The sequence below is a fragment of the Tachyglossus aculeatus genome, chromosome 16 (genome assembly GCF_015852505.1).
Source record: "Tachyglossus aculeatus isolate mTacAcu1 chromosome 16, mTacAcu1.pri, whole genome shotgun sequence".
In the NCBI taxonomy this organism is placed as follows: domain Eukaryota; kingdom Metazoa; phylum Chordata; class Mammalia; order Monotremata; family Tachyglossidae; genus Tachyglossus; species Tachyglossus aculeatus.
In genome coordinates, this window is record NC_052081.1 from 5,823,476 (window position 1) to 5,848,635 (window position 25,160).

The following is a 25,160-nucleotide window of genomic DNA, read 5'->3' on the forward strand; positions in this document are numbered from 1 at the left end:
AGTTTCATCTCATGAAAATAATCTTTATTGGACATATTTAGAGACAGGTGGATGGTGTGGAACGGGCCTCTCGACCCCAGGACCACGTGCGTAAACAAATAAATAAGTCCAGAGTCAGTCGTCCTGATAATCTTTTCCCGGGTCAGAAGTCTGCAAACCCCTCTGGAAGTTTTGAACAGTGGGGCTCTGTTGAATGCAGACAAGCGGCACAGTGAACAGTGGGTAAGTCGGCCAATTCAGATTTTCGTTTTCCTGAGGCGTAATCTTTGCTGCCACTTGGATTCAGGCCTTTCCTCCCGGAATCCAGTGGGGGAACCTCATGTCCACATCTATGGCTTTTTTAGCACAGAGCTCACGGCCGCCGGGACAGCCTGGGGGAAAGAAAGGCTTCCTGGTACAGGAAAAATAACGTTTGGGCCACTCCCGCCCCGCCCCGTGCTAAGCGCCTACTGGTTGAGGTAATCCATAAGATCAAGGAAGTAAATGACTTAGTCACCGTTGTCCCATCGGTTTACACGAGCCGTCACCAGCTACTGTCATCTTCCCAGGTGAGTTCCCCATCTTCTCCCCAGCCTCCGGCCTCGGCCTGCAAGGAAGGAGAAGGTCAGCCCAAGCGCTACGGTAATAGATGATGTTTTTAGGGTATTCAGCTCTTTCCCCGTCTGTCTACTCCGCCTTCACCCAGGGCCCGACCTGTTTAATGACAAAACCTGGCATTCGAGTGAGAACAGCTCTGCTTATCCACTGTCATGGGCTTCCTTCCCTCGCCTGGGCTTCTGCCCACTAAGACCAACAGCCCACGCTAGCGTGAGGGGTTGAGTGTCAATTTAAATTTAGAGTAAAGCTATCTTAACATGCAACCTGTGATTTTCAGGGATTGACTTTTTGCCCTAAGCCGTCCAGGAGTTAAGCTGGGTTACATTCAGCTAGTGGGGAGAAGTCATGTGTCCTGTAAGGTAAGAAAGAAGGCTGAAATGCCCGATTAATATACTGTTTTGCCCTTAAGCTCTGATGGGGCTGTCTAAATTTGCGAAGAAGAACCACCACCACCCAAGGACTCAGCCCTTCTGGTGGGGGGAGGCAGAATTTCAGAGATTCCTGACCACATCTGCCTCCGGAGGCTTCTTGCTGCCTCAAACTAAGGGAGGGAAATAGGTTCAATCAATCAATCAATCGTATTTACTGAGCACTTACTGTGTGCAGAGCACTGGACTAAGCGCTTGGGAAGTACAAGCTGGCAACATATAGAGACAGTCCCTACCCAACAGTGGGCTCACAGTCTAGTAGGGGGAGACAGAGAACAAGACCAAACGTACTAATAAATAGAATAGACAGGTACAAGTAAAATAGAGTAATAAATATGTACAAACATATATACATATATACAGGTGCTGTGGGGAAGGGATGGAGGTAAGATGGGGGGATGGAGGGGGAGAGGGAGGAAGGAAGGGGCTCAGTCTGGGAAGGCCTCCTGGAGGAGGTGAGCTCTCAGTAGGGCCTAAAAGGGAAGAAGAGAGCTAGCTTGGCAGATGGGCAGAAGGAGGGCATTCCAGGCCCGGTTCCAGAGTGCCTATCTGGACCTTATCCTTGGGAGAATCAATCAATCAATCGTATTTATTGAGCGCTTACGGTGTGCAGAGCACTGTACTAAGCGCTTGGGAAGTACAAATTGGCAACATATAGAGACAGTCCCTACCCAACAGTGGGCTCACAGTCTAAAAGAGATGATAATGGCCAAGTCCTCTCCTTAACGCCACTGTTCCACTCCCACAGTGGTCTGGTTTCTTAAAACACTGCGGTTAGAAAGCCTCCGATCTTCCTCATTTATATCGGAAAGTGGGCCTTTTCAGAAGCGGGGAGGAGACCGGCCCTAATCTTTGACCGTAAGTGGGTGTGCCCTAGCTGAACTTGTCAGGTCAGCAGACAGAGAGACAGCAGGAGCGTGCGTGTAGATGACCTTTACCATGCTGACCCTTCTGAGGCTACAAATTCAGTCCCCACGCGGGCTAGACCGGGTGTGCGGATTTCGGCGAAACACGAAAACCTCTCATCCCAGCACCGCGTAACTGCGGAATAAACAAGCCTCACCTCAGCGACTTCAACTGCAGCGAATTTGGAGGAAAACTGAGCCGTGGGTGGAGAGTCCGCTCGGCCGGGAACCGGCATCTCTGAGCTCGGATCGGGCAGGAGCCGGACAGCCGCCGAGGGTTTAATGTCTGGGATCATGTCAGCAAACCAGTCCAGCTCCGGATCACGCACGGGTTTCCTCTTCACCTGGATGGTGAACTCCTCTCCTAACCCCGACTCGGCGGGGAACTTGAGGGACTTGGTGTGGCCGCCCCCGGAATCGGACCGCGGCGGGGGGCTCGGTTTTACACTTTTGGACTCCTGAAGCAGCGGCGGCACAGTAGGCTCTGGCTTCTCCTTTCCCGGCCGGGTGGGGCTCGGAGGGGCGTCGGGCTCCCGCTGGTCCCAGGGCTGCCGGCCCACCGGCCACATCTGGATGCCGACGGTCTCTTCCTCGGGCTCGTTCCAGTCGGGCCACTCTTCCGCCGGCCGCGCCGAACTGGCTGGGAAGTTCCCACTGCTGCCCAGAATGCCATTCACGGTTGGCTCGGGGGCCTGAGGGATCCGCCCACCTGCAGAAGGCATAGGAGAATTGGTCTGGCTAAGGAGACGGCACGGGCCTGGGACTCCGAAGGGCAGGGATTTTAATCCCAGCTCCGCCCCTTGTCTTCTGTGTGACCTTGGGTAAGTCACTTCACTTCTCTGGGCCTCAGCTGCTTCATTTGTAAAATAGGGATTAAGACTGTGAACCCCAAGCGGGACAGGGAATGTGTCCAACCTGATTTGCTTGTATCCACTTAGTACAGGGCCTGGCCCACAGGAAGCGCTTAAATACCACAATTATTGTTAAAGAGTAACGATTTGCCCTCCCTAGCCGGCCTTTAGAAGATACTGCTCACCTATAACAGGTAACCCTTGAAAGACCATAGAATACACCACTAGAAACTAGGCTGGGCTTTTTTTAGACGGGTGTGGGTTACTCCCACGGAGTAGCGATTTTCTTTCCTCTAGACTGTATCCTCTTTCCCCACCTCCGCAGAAACAAATTTATTTATGGTGAACATTAATGTACGAGTAGGCTCACCATAACTAGGGAATTAGGAAAGATAAGAAAATAGACTTTCATTAAACCTTTTTGAGCTTCAGGGATAGTAACTGAGAGGATTAACTGTTGAGTTAAAAGACCTTTAGGCCCCCGATTCTTTAAATAATATCAAATCCACTAATACGGTGGCGATGTCTTGGCCTAGGTTTATGGGTATCAATGAACCTTGGTAGTCCTTAATTTCATCTCAGTGGATTGTAGATCTCCTGGCAAATGGTTATTACTTCCACAGCGATCTCAGCCACCCCAGCACTAATCGTGGTATCCCTAAAGTTTTCACTCTGGGCCAAGCATTGGTTTTTGGGCTGAATCCACCCCAGCGCTATCAGACACAGCCTAGGGGAGGAGAAGGGTTTCATCCCCATAATACAAGTGAGGTAACTGAGGCCCAGAGAAGGGAAGTGACTCACCTGAAGTCCCACAGCAGGCAAGAGGTGGAGCCAGGATCAGAACCCAGGGCTCGTCTGTGGGGAGGGGTGAGAGTTCGCACTGGGATGGGCCAGGCAGGTGGCATTACCTGTTGGTGGGAGTGGGAGGCAGTCTTCCTGCTTGGGGGGTGGGTTGTCGGGAAGAGACGAGGCCTGAGCTCGCTGACTGTGGACGACGTGATTGGGAGAGCCTGCAAGACAATCGAGTCCGTTGACTGACAGAAGGACCAACCAAGGCCCACGTGGGAGCTGCAGTTCATTGCAGGCGTGCTTGCTCTCCCTGGAAACTACCTGTATTTTGTTTTTTAATGGTATCTGTATACCAAACAAGGCCTTACTACATACGGGCCAGGCACTATACTAATCCCTGGGGTAGACACAAGCTTATCAGGTTGGCCACAGCCCAGAGGTCACCCAGCAGATGAGTGGCAGAGTCGCAATTAGAACCCAGATCCTCCTGCCTGTCAGGCCCGTGGCTCTATCCACTAGGCCACTACGTAGTCCCTCCACTCCCCAGTTTTCTTCCGTGGTTGGCAACCCCTGGGTTTAACTGCCAGCCCATCAGCTTCTAAAAGGGGGAGGTTCTCCCCCTTTTAGACTGTGAGCCCACTGTTTGGGTAGGGACTGTATATGTTGCCAACTTGTACTTCCCAAGCGCTTAGTACAGCGCTCTGCACACAGTAAGCACTCAATAAATACGATGGACTGATTAAGAGCAGCCACACTTTATGCCAAACAGAGATGGGGGCCGGAGGAGAACCGTGCTAGAGGGAAAGGAAACCGTTGGTTCCAGAAGGGTCATCTGGTGGACAGCCAGTTCTCCTCCCCGCCACCCTAAACCCCGCCGCCTTAAATGAAATCAAACCAACTCCTAAATGAGTAAGCACTACACTTAACCTTCTCAACAGTGTGCTCCTCCTCCTCACCTCTCCTAAACTGGCTTTCCTGAAATTTCGGGATCTGCCTTTGGTTCTTCTCGAAGAACCAAGGATAAAACCCGGCTGACTGGGAGAAGGGGGCAAGCGCAGTCCCTCTGCGCAAGCCCCGGGAGGGGCCGAACCTCCCCATCCATAGTGGCAGGTGGGACCAGCTGAAAGATGCCCCCTTTCCCCTTCCTCCAGCTCCAGGGAGGCTCAATCAATCAATCAATCGTATTTATTGAGCGCTTACTATGTGCAGAGCACTGTACTAAGCGCTTGGGATGTGCAAATTGGCAACATATAGAGACAGTCCCTACCCAACAGTGGGCTCACAGTCTAAAAGGGGGCTCAGAGTGGCAACGATACGGTGGCTGGAGCCGATGGTGCTTACAAGGGTGCTGGGGAGAGGATAATACAACAGAGTTGGCAGACAGACGCATCCCCTGCCCAACAGGCACCCGCGGAGGCGGAAGCCGGATTCTCGACCCTGGCAAGACAGACCCCTTGGGGTTTTTGGAAAACATACCTTCCGGGGAAAAGTCCGTCGCCTTGCTGAAGCCTGGCGCGGTGCGTTTGAAAATCTTGCTTCTTTCTCCTCCCACCACGACGTCAGGGCCGAGCAGAGACACCAGCACGGCCAGGCTGTGCAGGGTTATGGCCACGATGGAGTCGTTCGTGTCTCGCAGGCCCAGCAGCACCTAAAGCAGGGAGGTTCAAAAAGCAGAAGCCGAGGGAGACTTGATCAGTGTTTTCACCTTTGCATTTCTCCCGGAAGACGTCTCGGCTTCCGGTGGGCACGGCAACCGGATTGGGTTTCTTCGTTCGCAGCGGTCCTGGCATTGAGAAGACCGCGTGGGGTAAGGATAAGTAGTGGAGACCAAGGAATCCAACCATGCCAGCAGATTGGACTTCAGTTTCTTGGATTGCTGTCTTCAGGGTTCCAGAGGGCAGGTGGCAACTCACCCCAAATAACTGGGGGTACAGGGGTGTTTGTGTGTCTATCTCTGGGGGGCAAGAGGGCGGGGAAAGAGATACACACTTTGCCCAGAGCCTTGCCCCCTGTTCAAGACCAAATTCTAGTGCTTGGCCTTCCCGAAAGCCTGGACTTGGACTAGCTGCCGGGAGGAGGGGAACTGAGCTTCGGGGATGGAGGCGAGGTCCGAGGAAAGAAGGCCCGTGGCCCTGCTCTCCGGGACCCAGCCAGGCCTCTTTCATCTCCTGGTGTGGCCGAGGGCCTCCAAGCCCTGGTTTCTGCGCCCCCCCCGGCCCCGGCCCGCTCCCCAGAGCTTTGGCCGCTCACCTGCGGCAAGATGAGGTTTTTCAGTTGGTCTTGAGTGCAGAAGTCCGCGTAGGCCTGGATGTGGGCCAGCAGCACCATGCGCACGTGCTCCTCGTGGACCTCGAACAGCTTCAGCAGCACCGGAATCACTCGCGCCTGGAACACAGCCGGCGACAGCAAGTGGCTCATCTGCTTTTCGCCCAGTGGATCTACGGAAAACGGGAGTTGGCACAGGCGGGGGTGGCACGGGGCTGGCTGGCTGGCGGGCTGCGTTACCACCCGGGCTCGCTCGCATGGCAATGAGACCCTTTCCTCCCTTCAGCCGGGCAGATGGACTTCCGAAGGGAGGGGCAAGGTGCACAGCAGAACGTAAGGAAAACCGTGCCGGGGGCCTTTTGGCTAGGAGGAACAGATGGAGTGGTGATTCTCTGCCTCTACTCCATCACGCAGGGCTGCAATGACTCGCTCCATCACAGACCGACTGTCCACGAGTTTTTCCCAACCTGGCAGTATTTTAGCCCGCTCCTCTCCACCCCCGGGTGAGGGGAAGCATTTGTTCCGGTTTATTCGGAAGCTCCCGTCTTTGAGTTTCAGTGGGTGGCCCCTGGGCCTCCTCAGCTTTCATCTTTACAGAGTAAAAACTCCCAATTTTTCCAGCCCATCCATCACTAACGGAGAGCTCTTCAGCCCCCGGCGGGGAAAGGGAAGGGCGGCCGCCAAGGATGGGGACAGACACGGCTCGGGGACACCCACAAAGAGTCCCTCGGTCCGCTGGAGTGAGGCCGGTGACCGAAGAGGAGTGTGGACGTCCCCGGCCGTGGAGCTAGGGCGGGTCAGTAGCTGAGCAAAGTGGGCTTATTTCCCTGTAAGGGAAATTAACTGGACGCTTGGTCTGACTCTCACGAGCTCTGGCCCTACAGAGCGCAGACATAAATGCACCGGCCCCCGCCCCTCGCCCCCAAGAGCTACCGTTCCCAATCTACCGATGGCATTCATTGAACGCTTTCTATGTGCAGAGAACTCCTTCCCTTCCCCACAACACCTGTATATATGTTTATATGTTTGTACATATTTGTTACTCTACTTATTTATTTTACTTGTACATATCTATTCTATTTATTTTATTTTGTTAGTATGTTTGGTTTTATTTGCTGTCTCCCCCTTTTAGACTGTGAGCCCACTGTTGGGTAGGGACCGTCTCTATATGTTGCCAACTTGGACTTCCCAAGCACTCAGTCCAGTGCTCTGCACACAGTAAGCGCTCAATAAATACAATTGATGATGAGAACTGTACTAAGCGCTTGGGAGAGCACAAAACAGTCTAGAGGGGGAGGCGGGCATCGACATGACCAGGGATGATGCGCCAGAAATTCACCTTGTTTGGGACCCAGCAGGTGAGGAAGGAAACTCTTGACGGCCACCGGCTCGGCGAATACCAGCTGGTTAAGCAGAAGCGGGACCAGCCGCAAAGCTATCAGCTCCTCCGACAAGCAGCTCACTCTGTCCAGCAGGAATCTGCAGAACGAGCCAACGAGAGGGAAAGTGAGGATTTCCTGCCGCCTTCGCCCTTTCCTTCCTTCTCTGTGAAGTGCCAGTGGGCAGTGCACCCGGATAAGGCCCCCCAGGCACTGACGGAGGGAGGCGGCAGCCACATATCATCATCATCATCAATCATATTTATTGAGCGCTTACTATGTGCAGAGCACTGTACTAAGCGCTTGGGAAGTACAAATTGGCAACATATAGAGACAGTCCCTACCCAACAGTGGGCTCACAGTCTAAAAGGGGGAGACAGAACAAAACCAAACATACTAACAAAATAAAATAGAATAGAATAGATATGTACAAATAAATTAGAGTAAAAAAAAAAATGTACAAACATATATACATATATACAGGTGCTGTGGGGAAGGGAGGGAGGTAAGATGGGGGGATGGAGAAGATGGGGGGATGGAGAAGGTGAGAGAGATGCCCAGGTGAGAGAGCGCACGCCCCCGGTCGGCGCCTGAGATTCCAGGGTTGGCCAGGCTGCTGCCGCCGTCCTATCTGGGAAGATTTCCCCACCTAAACCCAGCCGGGCACAACTGCAGACCCCACTGGACTGTCCCGGGAATGTTGGGATGGCTTGACTTCCTGTGAGCCCACTGTTGGGTAGGGACCGTCTCTACATGTTGCCAACTTGTACTTCCCAAGCGCTTAGTCCAGTGCTCTGCACACAGTAAGCGCTCAATAAATACGACTGATTGATTGATTGACCCTGGGAAGTCACGTGCTTCACTTACTTGAAAAACTCTGTTTTCTCCTCCTCGCTCTTCAGTGTCAAACTGCTCAGGAAGTTCACCACTTCTAAGAAATCATTTCTGGGGAAAGGGAGAAAAAGCACATGAAGTATCGAGCGGCTGAGACAGGGCGCCTTGAGGACGGGGGTCGTGTCTCCTCACACTAGAGTACTCTCCCAGGCATTTATTACTTATTATTACTTATTATTATTACTAATTATTACATATTTATTACTCTATTTTACTTGTACATATCTATTCTATTTATTTTATTTTGTTAGTATGTTTGGTTTTGTTCTCTGTCTCCCCCTTTTAGACTGTGAGCCCACTGTTGGGTAGGGACTGTCTCTAGATGTTGCCAACTTGGACTTCCCAAGCGCTTAGTCCAGTGCTCTGCACACAGTAAGCGCTCAATAAATACGATTGATTGATTGATTTATGGCCCATAAAGAGCTAAAACTTGTCCTCCCTCAAATCTGCCCCGGGACCCCGCTGGCTCCAGCCCAGGCAGATCTTTGCGTGTAACTGGCTGGGCCCCAGGCAGTGGCGCATCCAACCAAGCTGGAGTAGCTCGTGTCGGGGGTCACCAGCTTTATCAAGAAGCCCACCCGCTCCGGGAACCCGCAGGACGCCCCCCCCCATCATTGGACGGATTAAGATAACGTCACCCCAAGCTTCCTTCCCAGGAAATCCTCCACCCCACTGCCCAACAGGCCCGAAGGGACAGCGGGTGCTTCCCTTCACGGCACACGAGGAGGGCTGGAGAAAGCCGAGCCTTCCCCGTCCCGCTCCCGCTCCGAAGTCCAGGAGGCGAACAGCTCCAGCCGCTGGCGGTCGAGAGCCGAGGCTTCGGCCTCCCAGCCGCAGTCCCTCACCTGAAGAAGTCATGGGACAGCAAGGTGCGGAGTCCTGGCCGACGCTGGGGATCGGGGCTCAGCACGGTGCACTGTAAGGTGTGCTCGAAGCTGGAGAGAACATCCGCTGAAACTGAAATCCACAGCTGCCGTTAGTCTCCTTTTTCCGCTTCCCTCGCCCTCCCTCACTGCAGGCAGACAGGACAAAAACCAACCTGGGGAAAAAAGGCTGATCCGAGCCCCCGCCCCGCCCCACCCTGAGGTGGAAATGCCGAAAGCTCTCTGGATCGGCGGGCCGACACGGCCCATTCCCGGGGCTGCCCGGGACGCCCCGGGGCCCGCAGGGAGGGGGATTTTCCGGAGCAGCTCAGGCTCCATCGGCCCCGCAGCCCGCAGGAGGCCCGGCACCGAGGAGGGGCCCCGGACCGCTCGCCAGGAGAGCGTCCCGTCCCGCCGAACCCCCGGGGAACCGGCGGAGTCATTCCAACTCACCCTGGTCACTTACGGTCGCGAGCAAACCTTCCACCAGCCTTCCAAATGAATACGCGTCGCGGGCGTGGCCGTGGGCCTCTGGCAGAGTCTTGAAGTCCGCGGCCTGAAAGCGGGAAAGCCCGCTTCCTGGTGACCGGCTGCCAAGCGCACCACCCGTCCCCCCGCTCCCTGCGGCCCTGGCAGCGGCTCCGGGCCCAACTCGGTAGCTTTTCTGGGAGAAGCTCCGGTACACAGCCCCGCACCCGCCGGCTACGTGGGGCAGGCCTTGGTGGTCCTGACCTCCTCTTCATCATCATCAATCGTATTTATTGAGCGCTTACTGTGTGCACAGCACTGTACTAAGCGCTTGGGGCCCGGAGTCCCCCCAACCCCACGGTAAGGGCAGGCCAGGTGAGTTCCGCACTTTCAGACCCGCTGCGCTCTGGAAGCAGGGAGGCACCTTGGGTGAGTCTCCGACCGACCGACTGAATAACCTACCAGTTCTTCGGGAGGCACGGCTGCTTGGTCCCTCACGGGCTTGATCTTTCCCAGAAACTGACAAAAACGAGAAACGGGGGTTAACCCTGGAGCGACAGGGGCAGGTGCGAGGCTCAGCGCTGGAAGTAAGAGCCGGCAGTGACCAAAGCGTCCCCCCTGCCTCCCCCTCCTCCCCCACGGTGAAGGGGTCTGCCAACAGGGAGAAGCGTGGTGCCCACGGGGCAGCGCGGACTCATGATCGAGTCACGGCAGGGGAAGTCACGGTTCCAGTGCCACCGACCAGTTCCCCAACCTTGGGAAGAGTCATTTAGGCTGCGGTCGAACACGTTCCCCCAACTGGCGAAACGGGGGCCCCGGCCACCTGGTCCTCACCGGCCCCCGGGGGATGGCACGCCACTCAGGTAGGCGGGACTCCGTAGGGCTCTCGAGGGCTGCCCGGCCCAGAAGTAAAGCCCCAGTCTTAGGTATCGCCCTTGATTCTTTGCTGCCACATAACTCTCAGTCCATCACCAAATCCCGCCAGCTTTTCTGGCCCATCATCTCCCGGATCTACCCGATCCTCTCCAACCCGGCACGAGCTACGGTCTTGCCACGGCTACGGAGTTGCCTTGGCCCCCTTGCTGCTCTCCCTGCTCCGATCCATATGCCACGCTGCTGCACGGATCCTCCCGAGCCAATCTCCTAGCCGCGCGCTTCGCTCTTCACTCTCCTGCTTCTATCCCTTCACTCAAGCTCTCCCCCTGGCTTGGAATCCCCTCCCACCCGACAAAAGGCAACCCGCTCCATCTCACGAGCCTCCTCCGACTACGCCCCTAGCATCCTGAGACCAGAGAAGCAGCGTGGCTCAGTGGAAAGAGCCCGGGAGTCAGAGGTCATAGGTTCAAATCCCGGCTCTGCCAACTGTCAGCTGTGTGACTTTGGGCAAGTCACTTCACTTCTCTGGGCCTCAGTTACCTCAGCTGTAAAATGGGGATAAAGACTGTAAGCCCTCTGTGGGACAACCTGATCACCTTGTAACCACCCCAGTGCTTAGAACAGTGCTTTGCACATAGTAAGCGCTTAACAAATGCCATCATTATTATTATTATTATCATCATCACCTTTTCAGCCAACTCCAGCGTACGGGAACTTATTTACACCTTCATATACATGTGTATCTTATTATTTACATTATATTATAATAAATATTATATTAATCATATTACATAATTATATTAATTATATAATTATAATTATTATTATAATTATATTTATAATTAGTCTAGCAGCACATATTTTCATAACTGTCTCTCTCTTTGGAGCGTAAGGTTTCCGTGGGCAGGAAACATGCTGATATCCCGTACTTCCTATGCGCCCAGTCCAGTGCGCCACATCGACCGAGTGCTCCATGAACGCTACTTCTCCCACCACTCACCGCTCCCCAACCCAGCCAGAACGGAGGGCTCCTCATCCGGCTCTTTACCTCCGGGGTGGCTTCGGACATCTTACACACCGTCTCCATTCCCCCGAGCTTCCAGTGTCCATCTTCACTCACGAACACAGAAGACAGGCAGACGTTGTTGTGCGTTAGGTTTCCCTGGAGGAGGAGGATGCAAGCCAGGCCTCAGCAAGAGACTCGAGCGGCAGCGAGGGAGATGAGCTGCCCGTGACGGTCTCTGGGGCGGACGACATTTCCCCTGGCCGTGTGGCGAGGGGTCTGGAGGGCTCCCAGAAAAGGCCAGTGGGAGGAAGGGAGGGAGGGCAGCACTTTGGGGGTTTGAAACCAGGTGGGAGAAAGAGGAAAATGGACCGAGAGCTCCCACATTTTCTTCTCCCCAAATCTTAACCGACTAAGTGGCCAGAGGGACCGGGTTGAGGGAAGCATCATTTTAGACTGTGAGCCCACTGTTGGGTAGGGGCTGTCTCTATATGTTGCCAATTTGTACCGCCCAAGCGCTTAGTACAGTGCTCTGCACATAGTAAGCGCTCAATAAATACGATTGATGATGATGATCATCAGCATTTCGCTCTTCCCCCAATCCCCTCCCTGGCAGGAACCGGTGAGGGCCACGGCAACCACCCCCCGAGGCCCCGGGGTATCCACCCGCCGAACAGTGAGGAGGTCAGGATTGCGGGCCCCCACGCCAAGGCCTCCGGCGCGACACTGACCCGCTCGTGAAGGAAGACGAGCGCCAGCAGGACGTCGTAGACGCCGGCACAGACCTCCGCCGAAGACAGAGTCCCCAGGGCCACCTCCAGCGGCCGCACTCGCTCGGTGACCAGGTGGATGCCGTCCGCCTCGACCGTGCAGGACAGGAATCGGACCAGGCAGGGGTGACGCAGGGTCTTCAGGTGCTTGGAGAGACACGAGCGGAGAGAGGGACGGGCCAGGCTCAGGGAGGGCCGGCACGGCGCCGCGGCCAGCCGGGGGCAACGGGCACTCGTCCCAGGCGGCGGCTCAGCCCACCCACGGTTACAACTGGTGGCTGGCTGTTGGCCACTCTTGGAGCAATACTTTAGTCCGTCTCTCTCGTACAGACACGCACACACACACACACACGAACTCCCTGAATCGAATAAGAGGTTTTTCCTTCTCCTCAATTCCCCTTTACCAATCGGTGCCACCGAACTGAAGGTGGGGGGCTGACGGTTTAGTGGACGGAGTCTCAGATCCTAACGTTTGCATTTTCACCGGAAAACCTATCGCCGGGAGAGACTGTGAGCCAGTTGTTGGGTAGGGACCGTCTCTGTGTGTCGCCAGCTTGTACTTCCCAAGTGCTTAGTGCAGTGCTCCGCACACAGTAAGCGCTCAATAAATACGACTGAATGAATTGAATGAATGATCTGCACAGTCTCCGCGCACCTCAACACCCCTCTGCGGCGACTCTCGATCTTCAGCCTGAAGGCCTCGTGGCCTGGACCTGAGGGGAACTATTTTCTGCTCTTTTAGACTGTGAGCCCACTGTTGGGTAGGGACTGTCTCTATATGTTGCCAATTTGTACTTCCCAAGCGCTTAGTACAGTGATCTGCACATAGTAAGCGCTCAATAAATACGATTGATTGATTGATTGATCTAGGTCTGAGGGTCTTCACTGGACACCCCGGCGAGAAAGTTAGAATTTCAGGGAGCCAGGAGGCTCCCAGGCTCCACAGCCAGTGCCATATTCCGCGGGGGTGAGAAGGGGAAGCTCAACAGGTCGGGAAAAGAAAGTAATCCTGCCTTTCACTCCCTTCTCCCTCCTAAAATCACAGTTCTTCTGAGGCCTTTCCCGACTACGCCCTCACTTCACGCTTAGAGAAGCAGCGTGGCTCAGTGGAAAGAGCCAGGGCTTTGGAGTCGGGGGTCATGGGTTCGAATCCCAGCTCCGCCAAGTGTCAGCTGTGTGACTTTGGGCAAGTCACTTCACTGGGCCTCAGTTTCCTCATCTGTAAAATGGGGATTAAGACTGTGAGCCCCCCGTGGGCCAACCTGATCACCTTGTAACCTCCCCAGCGCTTAGAACAGTGCTTTGCACATAGTAAGCGCTTAATAAATGCCATTATTATTATTATTATTATTATTATTATTCCCCACTGGTCCTCCCTTCTGCATCTGTACTCAAACATTTGGATACCTGCCCCACCCCCAGCCCCTCGGCACCCACATGCTCGTGCTTACGCTCTGCCATTTCCCCAGTCTGTACTTGAATAATAATGACTGTACTGGTTAAGCGCTTACTATGCGCCAGCGCTGAGGTAGATAGAAGGTAATCAGATTGTCCCACGTGGGGCTCCCGGTCTTAATCCCCATTTTCCAGATGAGGTAACTGAGGCACCGAGAAGTGAAGTGACTTGCCCAAAGTCACACGGCTGACGAGTGGCGGAGCCGGGATTAGAACCCAGGACCTCTGACTCCCAAGCCTTTGCTTTCACCTCTGTCTCCCCCTCTCGCCTGTAAGCCCCCTGTGAGGAGGGATGGTGTTGACCTACTCTCTTTATATTGTACTTTTCGGAGCGCTCAGTACAGTCACCAGCTCCCCCAATACGCACTTAATAAATACCACTGATTGATTCACTGATTCTGCCCCCTCGGCCTTGAGCGGCCCTGGGGCTCTTAGGAGACTGGCTGCTGCCCGTCAATAATAATTCATTCATTCACTCATTCATTCATATTTATTGAGCGCTTACTGTGTGCAGAGCACTGTACTAAGCGCTTGGGAAGTCCAAGTTGGCAACATCTAGAGACGGTCCCTACCCAACTGCGGGCTCACAGTCTAGAAGGGGGAGACAGACAACAAAACATATTAACAAAATAAAATAAGTAGGATAAATATGTACAAGTAAAATTAATAAATTATTAAATTGCTAAGCGCTTGCTATGTGCAAAGCACTGTTCTAAGCGCTGAGGAGATACAAGGTGATCAGGTTGTCCCACGGGGGGGCTCCCAGTCTTCATCCCCATTTTACAGATGAGGGAACTGAGGCCCAGAGAATAATAATAATAATAATGATAGCATTTGGTAAGTGCTTACTATGTGCAAGGCACTGTTCTAAGGGCTGGGGAGGATACAAGGTGATCAGGTTGTGCCACGGGGGGCGCCCAGTCTTAATCCCCATTTTACAGATGAGGGAACTGAGGCCCAGAGAATAATAATGATAATAATGATAGCATTTATTAAGTGCTTACTATGTGCAAGGCACTTTTCTAAGTGCTGAGGGGATACAAGGTGATCAGGCTGTCCCATGGGGGGCTCCCAGTCTTAATCCCCATTTTACAGATGAGGGAACTGAGGCCCAGAGAACAATAACAATGACAGCATTTAAGTGCTTACTATGTGCAAGGCACTGTTCTAAGCGCTGAGGGGATACAAGGTGATCAGGCTGTCCCACGCGGGGCTCCCAGTCTTAATCCCCATTTTACAGATGAGGGAACTGAGGCCCAGAGAATAATAATAATAATGATAATGGCATTTATTAAGCGCTTACTACGTGCAAGGCCTGTTCTAAGCTCTGGGGAGGATACAAGGTGATCAATAATGAACCTGGGGCGTGCACGCGCGCACTCGCTCACACAAATGCACAGGCAGAGAGCCTCCAGTCCTCAGTGTCCCCCGCCGTTCCCAGCCCCACGGTCCCGGCCCCAGCAGCGCTGCGGATCCCTCCCACCCGGAGGGTCCCCGAGTCCAGGGACTCAATGGTCACGGTGGAAGCGGCAGCTGCCGCCCAAACCCTGGGGGGGAGGGTGGGGGGAAGGAGGTGGTGGCTGGTGTCTTCAGCAAGTGGCAGGGAGGGCAAGGAGCCGCACGGCCATGCCCCTACTGACCATGCCACGCCCAAGGCCACCGGCCCCCAACCCCCACCACACCCCATCCCAACCCAGCTAAGCAACCCGCAATGTGGCACAGCGGTCCTGGTCAGGGAGAGACCAGGGAACAACTGGATGGGTATCACTATTTCAGCAATAAATGGCAAGTCAGGTCCAAACATTCGGGAAGGCAAAGATGAATCAGGAACACTCCACACTTCACACCGCTGCCCGGACTGTCTTTGTCCGGAAATGCTCTGGGCATGTTACTCCCCTCCTCAAAAATCTCCAGTGGCTACCAATCAACCTATGCATCAGGCAGAAACTCCTCACCCTGGGCTTCCAGGCTGTCCATCCATCCCCTCGCCCCCTCCTACCTCACCTCCCTTCTGTCCTTGTCCAGCCCAGCCCGCACCCTCCGCTCCTCCGCCGCTAATCTCCTCACCGTACCTCGTTCTCGCCTGTCCCGCCGTCGACCCCCGGCCCACGTCATCCCCCGGGCCCGGAATGCCCTCCCTCCCAACATCCGCCAAGCTCGCTCTCTTCCTCCCTTCAAGGCCCTGCTGAGAGCTCACCTCCTCCAGGAGGCCTTCCCACACTCAGCCCCCTCCTTCCTCTCCCCCTCCCCATCCCCCCAGACTTACCTCCTTCCCTTCCCCCCAGCACCTGTATATATGTTTGTACGGATTTATTACTCTATCTTTTTTTACTTGTACATTTTTATTCTACTTATTTTATTTTGTTAATATGTTTGGTTTTGTTCTCTGTCTCCCCCTTCTAGACCGTGAGCCCACTGCTGGGTAGGGACCATCTCTATATGTTGCCAACTTGTACTTCCCAAGCGCTTAGTACAGTGCTCTGCACACAGTAAGCGCTCAATATATACGATTGAATAAATGAACACTTTGGCTTAAAATTCCAGAGGCATGTACTTTCTGACATTCAGCCCAAGGGATGGCAGATGTCATACCCCCCCGGCACCCCACGACTGCGCACTTAGGAACTGGTACCCACCCATATCAACCAAATAGTACCCAGTGAATGAATGAGTGACTTCCACCCCAGCCCCATCAATACACAAGCCTCTCTCTCTCTCTAACACACACACACACACACACACACACACACACACACACACACACACAAACACACGGCAGACAAGAAAGGGTTTCAGAGTTAAACTGTATCAGATCTATCCCAGAAATACCACCTTATTATTATTAATCAATCTTTTCTTTCTCACCCCCATTGCCACCTAAACTCATTTCTCGAATCACAACCACCGCTCCTGCTGGCTAGCTCTCACTCCAGCTATAAAAGGAAAGGAAGCCCGAAGGCTTCCATCCTGTGATTCCGTCCTTCCCCACTCTACCGTTTTCCACATAAGCTTTATATGAACAAAAAATAGGTTCAGAGTTCCAACAATGGCTTTCTTAATTTTGATTTCAAAAGAGAAGGTCCGGGATCATTGCCGCCACTGCATACGGATGCCGGGGGAGAGGAGGAGGAAGAGGAGAAATAGGAGGAGGCAGCGGGGTTAGTGAGAAGAGGCCCCTGAGCCCCTCTAGTACCTTGGCAGCTTTATTAACCTTGTCTTCATTCTCTCTCTTGTACACAAACACAGAAGCGAGCTTGCCATCTTGCAGCACGGCAGGGTGAACGGCGAGTCCGGAGGGCAAGGAGAAAGGCGGCTCCTTTAGCGTGTAGCTCTTTAAAATGCTGCTCTCTGATCCCATCCCTTGGCCAAGGGGACCGCTGGGAAGTTCCTTCTCAGAGCCAAACGGATCTGTGGATGAGGAGAAAGTTTTGGACAGATGAAATCCTGCAGAAGGAACAAGAAACAGGCCCGGAGACAGCTGTCTGAATTACACGACCGAGGGCCCGAATACCGCTCACTTGGGCTCTTCAAGTCTTCAGAGAGAAGCTAAGCTCGTCGTTAGAAAAAAAAAAATCCCCAAAACTTTGTACCTTCTTTGCTCTGGAGCCGAGTGTTTGCTACACGACCCGAGAAGCGGCCTGGTCTAGCGGCTACAAGCCGGGTCTGGGATTCAGGAGACCTGGATTCTAAATCCCGGATCCAGCCACTTACCTGCCACGTGACCCTGGGCATCATCATCATCATCGTCAATCGTATTTCTTGAGCGCTTACTGTGTGCAGAGCACTGTACTAAGCGCTTGGGAAGTACAAGTTGGCAACATATAGAGACAGTCCCTACCCAGCAGTGGGCTCACAGTCTAAAAGATGGGCAGATCACGGCTACTCTGTGCCTCATCATCATCAATCGCATTTATTGAGCGCTTACTATGCGCAGAGCACTGGACTAAGCGCTTGGAAAGTACAAATTGGCAACATCTAGAGACAGTCCCTACCCAACAGTGGGCTCACAGTCTAAAAGGGGGAGACAGAGAACAAAACCAAACATACTAACAAAATAAAATAAATAGATTATACTATTATTCCAATTATACTACCTGTAAAATGGGGATTAAGACAGTGAGCCTCCCATGGGACATGGTCTGTGTCTAACCTGACTAGCTTGGATCTTGTTTTCCAGCGCTTAGAACAGTGCTTTGCACACAGTAAGCGCTGAACAAATACCTAAATTATTATTATTATTATCTCAGCTGTAATCACAGTGCCTGGCGCACAGCACAGCGCATAATTTAAAACAAAACAAAAGCAGCCCAGAAAAGCGGTCCCAACACATCCCTCGCACAAGCGCTTAGTACAGTGCTCTGCACATAGTAAGCGCTCAATAAATACGATTGATGATTGATGATGATCCCTCCAAGGAGCCACTCTCGGTGAGACGACCGGTGGGATGGTCCGGGACGAACAGGAGGTGGATGGGAGCAGCGGAAGCGTGGCGCACGGTCCGTGGCCCGTCCTTCCCGGGTGTGGTGGGTTGGCCCAGATTGAGAGGTACCTCCCTGGTTGGTGGGGGACCGGGGGGAGGCTTTACCCTTTTCCTCAGGCTAACCCCCGTTCTGGGGCTCGCCATTAGCGGGAAACAGAAAGCTCTCCACTGACTACCCAGGTGCCGTGGCCGCAGCATGCCGAGGCTGCGCTACACGGGGACAAACCCGTGCCCGCCCCACACGGGACTATTCCCCTCTCTTCAGGCACCCTCATTATTCTATACCTTTAATATGTTGCCAACTTGTACTTCCCAAGCGCTTAGTCCAGTGCTCTGCACACAGTAAGCGCTCAATAAATACGATTGACGATGATGACCTTTCACACTCCCTTGTAAACTCCCATCTGTGCGGGAATGGACACGGAAGAGGATCGGGGTTGCGGGGAGGTCCCGGGGACACGCTTTCGGGGCCGCTCTCCCATCAGCCCTGCCAGGCCGAAGCCCACAAGAATCGATCAATCGTATTTATTCAGCGCTTACTGTGTGCAGCGCGCTGTACTAAGCGCTTGGGAAGTCCAAGTTGGCAACATATAGAGACGGTCCCTACCCAACAGTGGGCTCACAGTCTAGAAGGGGAAGACAGAGAACAAAACCAAACATACCAACAAAATAAAATAAATAGAATGGATAGGTACAAGAACGGTCCCAACCACACTAAACAGCCCGAGCTCCTTGTCCTACTCCCTTCCCAGCAGAAGTAATAAGCACTTACTCTATTAAGCGCTGGGGAGAAATACAAAGACATTGATTTCATCCATCGATGGTACTTACTGAGCTCTTAGCGTGTGCGCAGCACTGCACTAAGGACTCGGGAGTGGACGATACAACAGAAGTGGTAGACACATTCCCTCCCATAACAACCTGACAGTCTGGTTGTTGCCTCTGCCCGATACAACAGAACTGGTAGACCCATTCCCTCCCATAACAACCTGACAGTCCGGCTGTTGCCTCTGCCCCGTAGTACTTTCTGCATCCGACATCATCTCTGACCCAGAGGGAAGCAAGTCGGATTCAGAAAGTACTACGGGGCAAAGGCAGCAAAAGCAGGGGGAATCACAGGGCGTATGATGACAAGGTTTCCCAGAGCGGTGTTTGGAGCAATCTCGCCTTTTCTTTCTTTCACGAGCAGGAGGAAAAACCAGTTTCACCACGTTGGGCTTGAGAGTTTCGGTGAGGCACCGTCCGACCGGCTAGACGCGACCCTTCCGGATCAGTGGTTCAGAGCCACGTGGGGTCGGTTATTTGCTCAACGAGCGCAATCGTCCTGAGTGTCTGCCTTTCCCTGAAACGGGCCGGCACGGGGACGGACGAGGGCCGCCCACCCTCCCACCCACCAGCCCCGCTCCGTGGGCCGAGCTCAGCACCTCCGGGGGGTTGCCCGGATGTCTCTCTCCCCCTTTTAGACTGTGAGCCCGCCGTTGGGTAGGGACTGTCTCTATGTGTTGCCAACGTGTACTTCCCAAGCGCTTAGTACAGTGTTCTGCACACAGTAAGCGCTCAATAAATACGATTGATGATGATGATGAATCCCCAGTAGGTGCCTCGCTGGCCCTGCAGACAGGCCAGACCTGAGGGCTCTGGGGTAATGTGGACTTTGGACCCGTTACTAAAAGCCGGCGCAGAGTATGCTCTCACTTTTGATGATGATGATGGTATTTGTTAAGCGCTTACTATGTGCAAAGTACTGTTCTAAGCGCTGGGGAGGATACAGGTGATCAGGTTGTCCCATGGGGGGCTCACAGTCTTAATCCCCATTTTACAGATGAGGTAACTGAGGCACAGAGAAGTAAAGTGACTTGCCCAAAGTCACACAGCTGACAACTGGCGGAGCCGGGGTTGGAACCCATGACCTCTGACTCCAAAGCCTGGGCTCTTTCCACTGAGCCACACTGCTTCCCTTCACTGCTTCACTTTTCCCCTCCTCCAAGCTACCCGGCCACTTTCCAAAGCCCACAGCACCCAAGGCAAGAATTATGGACAGGGAGGGAGAGAGAAAGCAAAGGAGGCGGATGGAAAATCCACTCGGCAGAAGAAAGAGATTAGCCTGTTTAACCGGACTACTTATTGAGCGGCAAGGGCACAGAACGGAGTTTTGGCAACAGGAGCAGAGAGGGAAGGAAACGTGAGGAACCAAACCCCATGAAATCATTTCACAATAAGAAAACACTTCTTTTGCAGAACAGAGTCGTCTTAAGTCCAACCTGGAACTTTTTTTTATGGTTTTTGTCCAGCACTTACTGTGGCAGGCACTACACTAACCTCTGGAATAGATACAAGATAATCAGGTCGGACAAAGTCACCAACCCGCACAGGGCTCACAGTCTCCGCCCCCGCTTTACAGACGTCGTAACTGAGGGGCAGATGTGTTAAGTGACTTGCCCAGGGTTACGGAGCAGACAAGTGGCGGGGCCAGAATTAAAACCCAGGTCCGGGCTCCTTCTATAATAATAATAATAATAATAATAATCATAATAATAATGATGGCATTTATTAAGTGCTTACTATGTGCAAAGCACTGTTCTAAGCACTGGGGAGTTTACAAGGTGATCAGGTTGTCCCACGGGGGGCTCACAGTCTTAATCCCCATTTTACAGATGAGGGAACTGAGGCCCAAAGAAGTGAAGTGACTTGCCCAAAGTCACACAGCTGACAATTGGCAGAGCCGGGATTTGAACCCATGAACTCTGACTCCAAAGCCCGGGCTCTTTCCAGTGAGCCACGCTGCTTCTTTTTCTCAACTCAGACTTAAAGGTCTTCTTTTAATCACCCGTGTATCAGAGCTTTTGTGTTTTGCAGTCACTTGCCTCCCTATTTTCGACGGGAAGCTCCTGTAGGATGGGAACAGGGCCGCATACTTCCACCCTACGTTCTCCAGTGCCACGAATCCTCTATCGCCCCACCGATCCAGACACCGGTGAGGGCGGCAAACGCTCCAAAACAAAGGGCAAGTCCGTTTATCTTATATTGTGATGAGAAAATCCTGAAAACACACACACATCCACACACACACACAAACGGCAATGGCCTTTGGCTGGAAATTCGGGGGACGGTTGGCCTCCACTTCTGGGTGGTGGGCCCCCCAACACACACTCATCTCGGATTGGGGTTTGGAAACCTCCCCCTCGTCCTCCTCTCCATCCTCCCCATCTTACCTCCTTCCCTTCCGCACAGCACCTGTATATATGCATATATGTTTGTACAGATTTATTACTCTATTTTACTTGTACATATCTATTCTATTTATTTTATTTTGTTAGTATGGTTGGTTTTGTTCTCTGTCTCCCCCTTTTAGACTGTGAGCCCACTGTTGGGTAGGGCCTGTCTCTATATAATAATAATAATAATGGCATTTATTAAGCACTTACTATGTGCAAAGCACTGTTCTAAGCGCTGGGGAGATTACAAGGATCGGGTTGTCCCACATGGGGCTCACAGTCTTAATCCCCATTTTACAGATGAGGTAACTGATACGTTGCCAACTTGTACTTCCCAAGTGCTTAGTACAGTGCTCTGCACACAGTAAGCGCTCAATAAATACGATTGATTGATTGATTGGAAACGCCACCTGGTCTGCCCTCCACCACCTTCCAGTGTTTAAGCCCGGGGGGCTGAAGCAGCAGTTCGCCAGCTGGTTTGAAGGGTCCGGGCCTTCCTTGGTGGGGCAGAGGCGGGATGTGAAGCCGGGCTGGAATAGGGCGAGGGAAGAGCGTGGCTCAGTGGAAAGAGCCCGGGCTTTGGAGTCAGAGGTCATGGGTTCAAATCCCGGCTCCACCACATGTCTGCTGTGTGACCTTCGGCAAGTCACTTCACTTCTCTGGGCCTCAGTTCCCTCATCTGGAAAATGGGGGTGAAGACTGTAAGACCCACGTGGGACAATTTGATTACCTCGTATCTCCCCCAGCGCTCAGAACAGTGCTTGGCACATAGTAAGCGCTTAACAAATACCAACATTATTATTATTAACATTATTAAGAGGCGGGCTGGGGAGCGCGGCGCGGCCCACGGAGAAGGGACAGAGGGAGAACGGCGGGGAGCAGGAATTTGGGGCTCTCCCAGCAGCTGGAAACGAACGAATGAACTTAGGAAGTCCCGGAAGGAGGCGGTTTTAGTTTTTCCCTTTTCCTAGCTGACCCTCGGAGGGAGCTGCATTTCTAATGATGATGGGTAGGGACTGTCTCTATGTTGCCAACTTGTACTTCCCAAGTGCTTAGTACAGTGCTCTGCACACAGTAAGCGCTCAATAAATACGACTGATTGATGATGTTATTGGGAGGGCGGGGGTCGCCCCCACCTGAGCCGGGCTGGTCTGAGGGGAGCTGAGGGGAGGTATCTGGGGGGCCGGTGCCGCAGATAGCTGAGGGGCCTTCGGGCCCCTCTGTCCTCTTTGTCCGGGCTCGGGGGCCTGGTTAATCAATCAATCAATCAATCGTATTTATTGAGTGCTTACTGTGTGCAGAGCACTGTACTAAGCGCTTGGGAAGTGCAAGTTGGCAACATACAGAGACAGTCCCTACCCAACAGTGGACTCATAGTCTAAAAGGGTGAGACAGAGAACAAAACAAAACATACTAACAAAATAAAATAAATAGAATAGATATGTACAAGTAAAATAAATAGAGTAATAAATATGTACAAACATATATACATATATACAGGTGCTGTGGGGAAGGGAAGGAGGTAAGACGAGGGGGATGGAGAGGGGAACCAGGGGGAGAGGAAGGAAGGGGCTCAGTGTGGGAAGGCCTCCTGGAGGAGGTGAGCTCTCAGTAGGGCCTTGAAGGGAGGAAGAGAGCTAGCTAGCTTGGTGTGAGCCCGTTGTTGGGTAGGGACCGTCAGAGTCAGAAGTCATGGGTTCAAATCCTGGCTCTGCCAATTGTCCGCTGTGTGACTTTGGGCAAGTCGCTTCACTTCCCTGGGCCTCAGTGACCTCATCTGGAAAATGGGGATTAGGATTGTGAGGCCCCCGTGGGGCAACCTGATTGCCTTATAACACAGTCTTCTAGACTGTGAGCCCGCTGTTGGGTGGGAACCATCTCTAGATGTTGCCAACTTGTACTTCCCAAGCACTTAGTCCAGGGCTCTGCACACCGTAAGCGCTCAATAAATACGATTGATTGATGCATTGATTGACTGATTGTTTTGTTCTCTGTCTCCCCCTTCTAGACTGTGAGCCCACTGTTGGGTAGGGACCGGCTCTAGATGTTGCCAACTCGGACTTCCCAAGCGCTTAGTCCAGTGCTCTGCACACAGTAAGCGCTCAATAAATACGACTGATTGATTGCCTGATTGACCGTCTACGTTGCCAACTTGTACTTCCCAAGCGCTTAGTCCAGTGCTCTGCGCACAGTAAGCACTCAATAAATACGATTGATTGACCATCTATGTGTTGCCAACTTGTACTTCCCAAGCGCTTAGTCCAGTGCTCTGCACACAGTAAGCGCTCAGTAAATACGATTGATTGATTGACCCTCTATGTTGCCAACTTGGACTTCCCAAGCGCTTAGTCCAGTGCTCTGCACACAGTAAGCGCTCAGTAAATACGATTGATTGATTGACCCTCTATGTTGCCAACTTGGACTTCCCAAGCGCTTAGTCCAGTGCTCTGCACACAGTAAGCGCTCAGTAAATACGATTGATTGATTGACCCTCTATGTTGCCAACTTGTACTTCCCAAGCGCTTAGTCCAGTGCTCTGCACACAGTAAGCGCTCAGTAAATACGATTGATTGACTGATCGTCTATGTTGCCAACTTGTACTTCCCAAGCGCTTAGTCCAGTGCTCTGCACACAGTAAGCGCTCAATAAAGACGATTAATTGATTGATTGACCGTCTCTCTATGTGTTGCCAACTTGTACTTCCCAAGCGCTTAGCCCAGTGCTCTGCACACAGTCAGCGCTCAATAAAGACGATTAATTGATTGATTGACCGTCTCTCTATGTGTTGCCAACTTGTACTTCCCAAGCGCTTAGCCCAGTGCTCTGCACACAGTCAGCGCTCAATAAAGACGATTAATTGATTGATTGACCGTCTCTCTGTGTGTTGCCAACTTGTACTTCCCAAGCGCTTAGCCCAGTGCTCTGCGCACAGTAAGCGCTCAATAAAGACGATTAATTGATTGACCGTCTCTCTATGTGTTGCCAACTTGTACTTCCCAAGCGCTTAGTCCAGTGCTCTGCACAGTCAGCGCTCAGTAAAGACGATTAATTGATTGATTGACCGTCTCTCTATGTGTTGCCAACTTGTAGTTCCCAAGCGCTTAGCCCAGTGCTCTGCACACAGTCAGCGCTCAGTAAAGACGATTAATTGATTGACTGACCGTCTCTCTGTGCGTTGCCAACTTGTACTTCCCAAGCGCTTAGCCCAGTGCTCTGCACACAGTCAGCGCTCAGTAAATACGATTGATTGATTGATTGATGGATGGATGGATTGGTCGGTTACCTGGTCGGGCAGGGCCCTGGGCTCCGGTTCCCGCCTCAGCCTCCGTCGCCTCAGCCGCCTCCGCCGCCTCCCCCTCAGCCGTCGCGGGCCCGGGCCCGTGGACACGGCGGCGGACCCCGGAAATGGGCGAGAAGGGAACCACCGAGCCGCGACCGGAACTGGGCTAGAGCGCCGCCGCGGAGGGGCGGATGGGGGGCGGAGCCATCTTGGGTGAGGGCAGCCAACCCCGCTTTCCGACCACTTACCTCCCCCCCGGCCCCGGCCCCGGCGCCCTCCTCGCCCCCGCCTCTCGGCCACCCGGACAATGGCGGCTTCGCGGCGGGTCCCTCCCGCCGTTCGCTGCCCCGAGCGGGTGGGGGAAGTGGCTGCCCACAGTCAAGATGGCCGCCGCCGCCTCCTCCTCGCGGGAAGCGGCCCGGGCCGGGGGGGGACGGGGGCACCCACCTACGTCATAAGCGAGGGGACAGCCGATTGGCTCCCGGCCGCAGGCGGAAGTGTTCTCGGGTTCTCATTGGGTCGGAGGCGCCTCGGAAGTCCTGGTCCCAGCCCTCTTCTCGTGGCGGCCAGGCTGTCTGGAAGGGGCGAAGAAATCAGCATCAGCAGCATCATCTTCATCAAAACAACAACAATAATGACAAT

The 25,160-nt window shown here is 53.3% G+C and overlaps 1 protein-coding gene across 3 annotated transcripts; it reads right to left on the reverse strand.

Annotated features, from left to right (window-relative positions):
• Positions 1-3: 3 nt before the first annotated feature.
• Positions 4-25,153, reverse strand: SCYL3 (SCY1 like pseudokinase 3). Of its 3 annotated transcripts, XM_038757610.1 has the most exons (15): positions 24,966-25,153; positions 16,737-16,951; positions 12,050-12,235; positions 11,364-11,477; positions 9,902-9,958; positions 9,425-9,527; positions 8,954-9,065; positions 8,082-8,159; positions 7,175-7,314; positions 5,821-6,008; positions 5,047-5,218; positions 3,690-3,791; positions 2,089-2,639; positions 497-586; positions 4-371 (listed from the first exon to the last, which is right to left on the reverse strand). In XM_038757610.1, exons 2-14 carry the CDS (start codon positions 16,899-16,901, stop codon positions 524-526), a joined length of 2,031 nt encoding a protein of 676 aa, XP_038613538.1. In that variant the 5' UTR covers positions 16,902-16,951; positions 24,966-25,153; the 3' UTR covers positions 4-371; positions 497-523. The 3 variants fall into 3 exon arrangements, with proteins under 3 accessions (XP_038613538.1, XP_038613537.1, XP_038613536.1); XM_038757609.1 differs by having other exon boundaries at positions 4-586; positions 24,970-25,153; XM_038757608.1 differs by having other exon boundaries at positions 4-586.
• Positions 25,154-25,160: the final 7 nt, after the last annotated feature.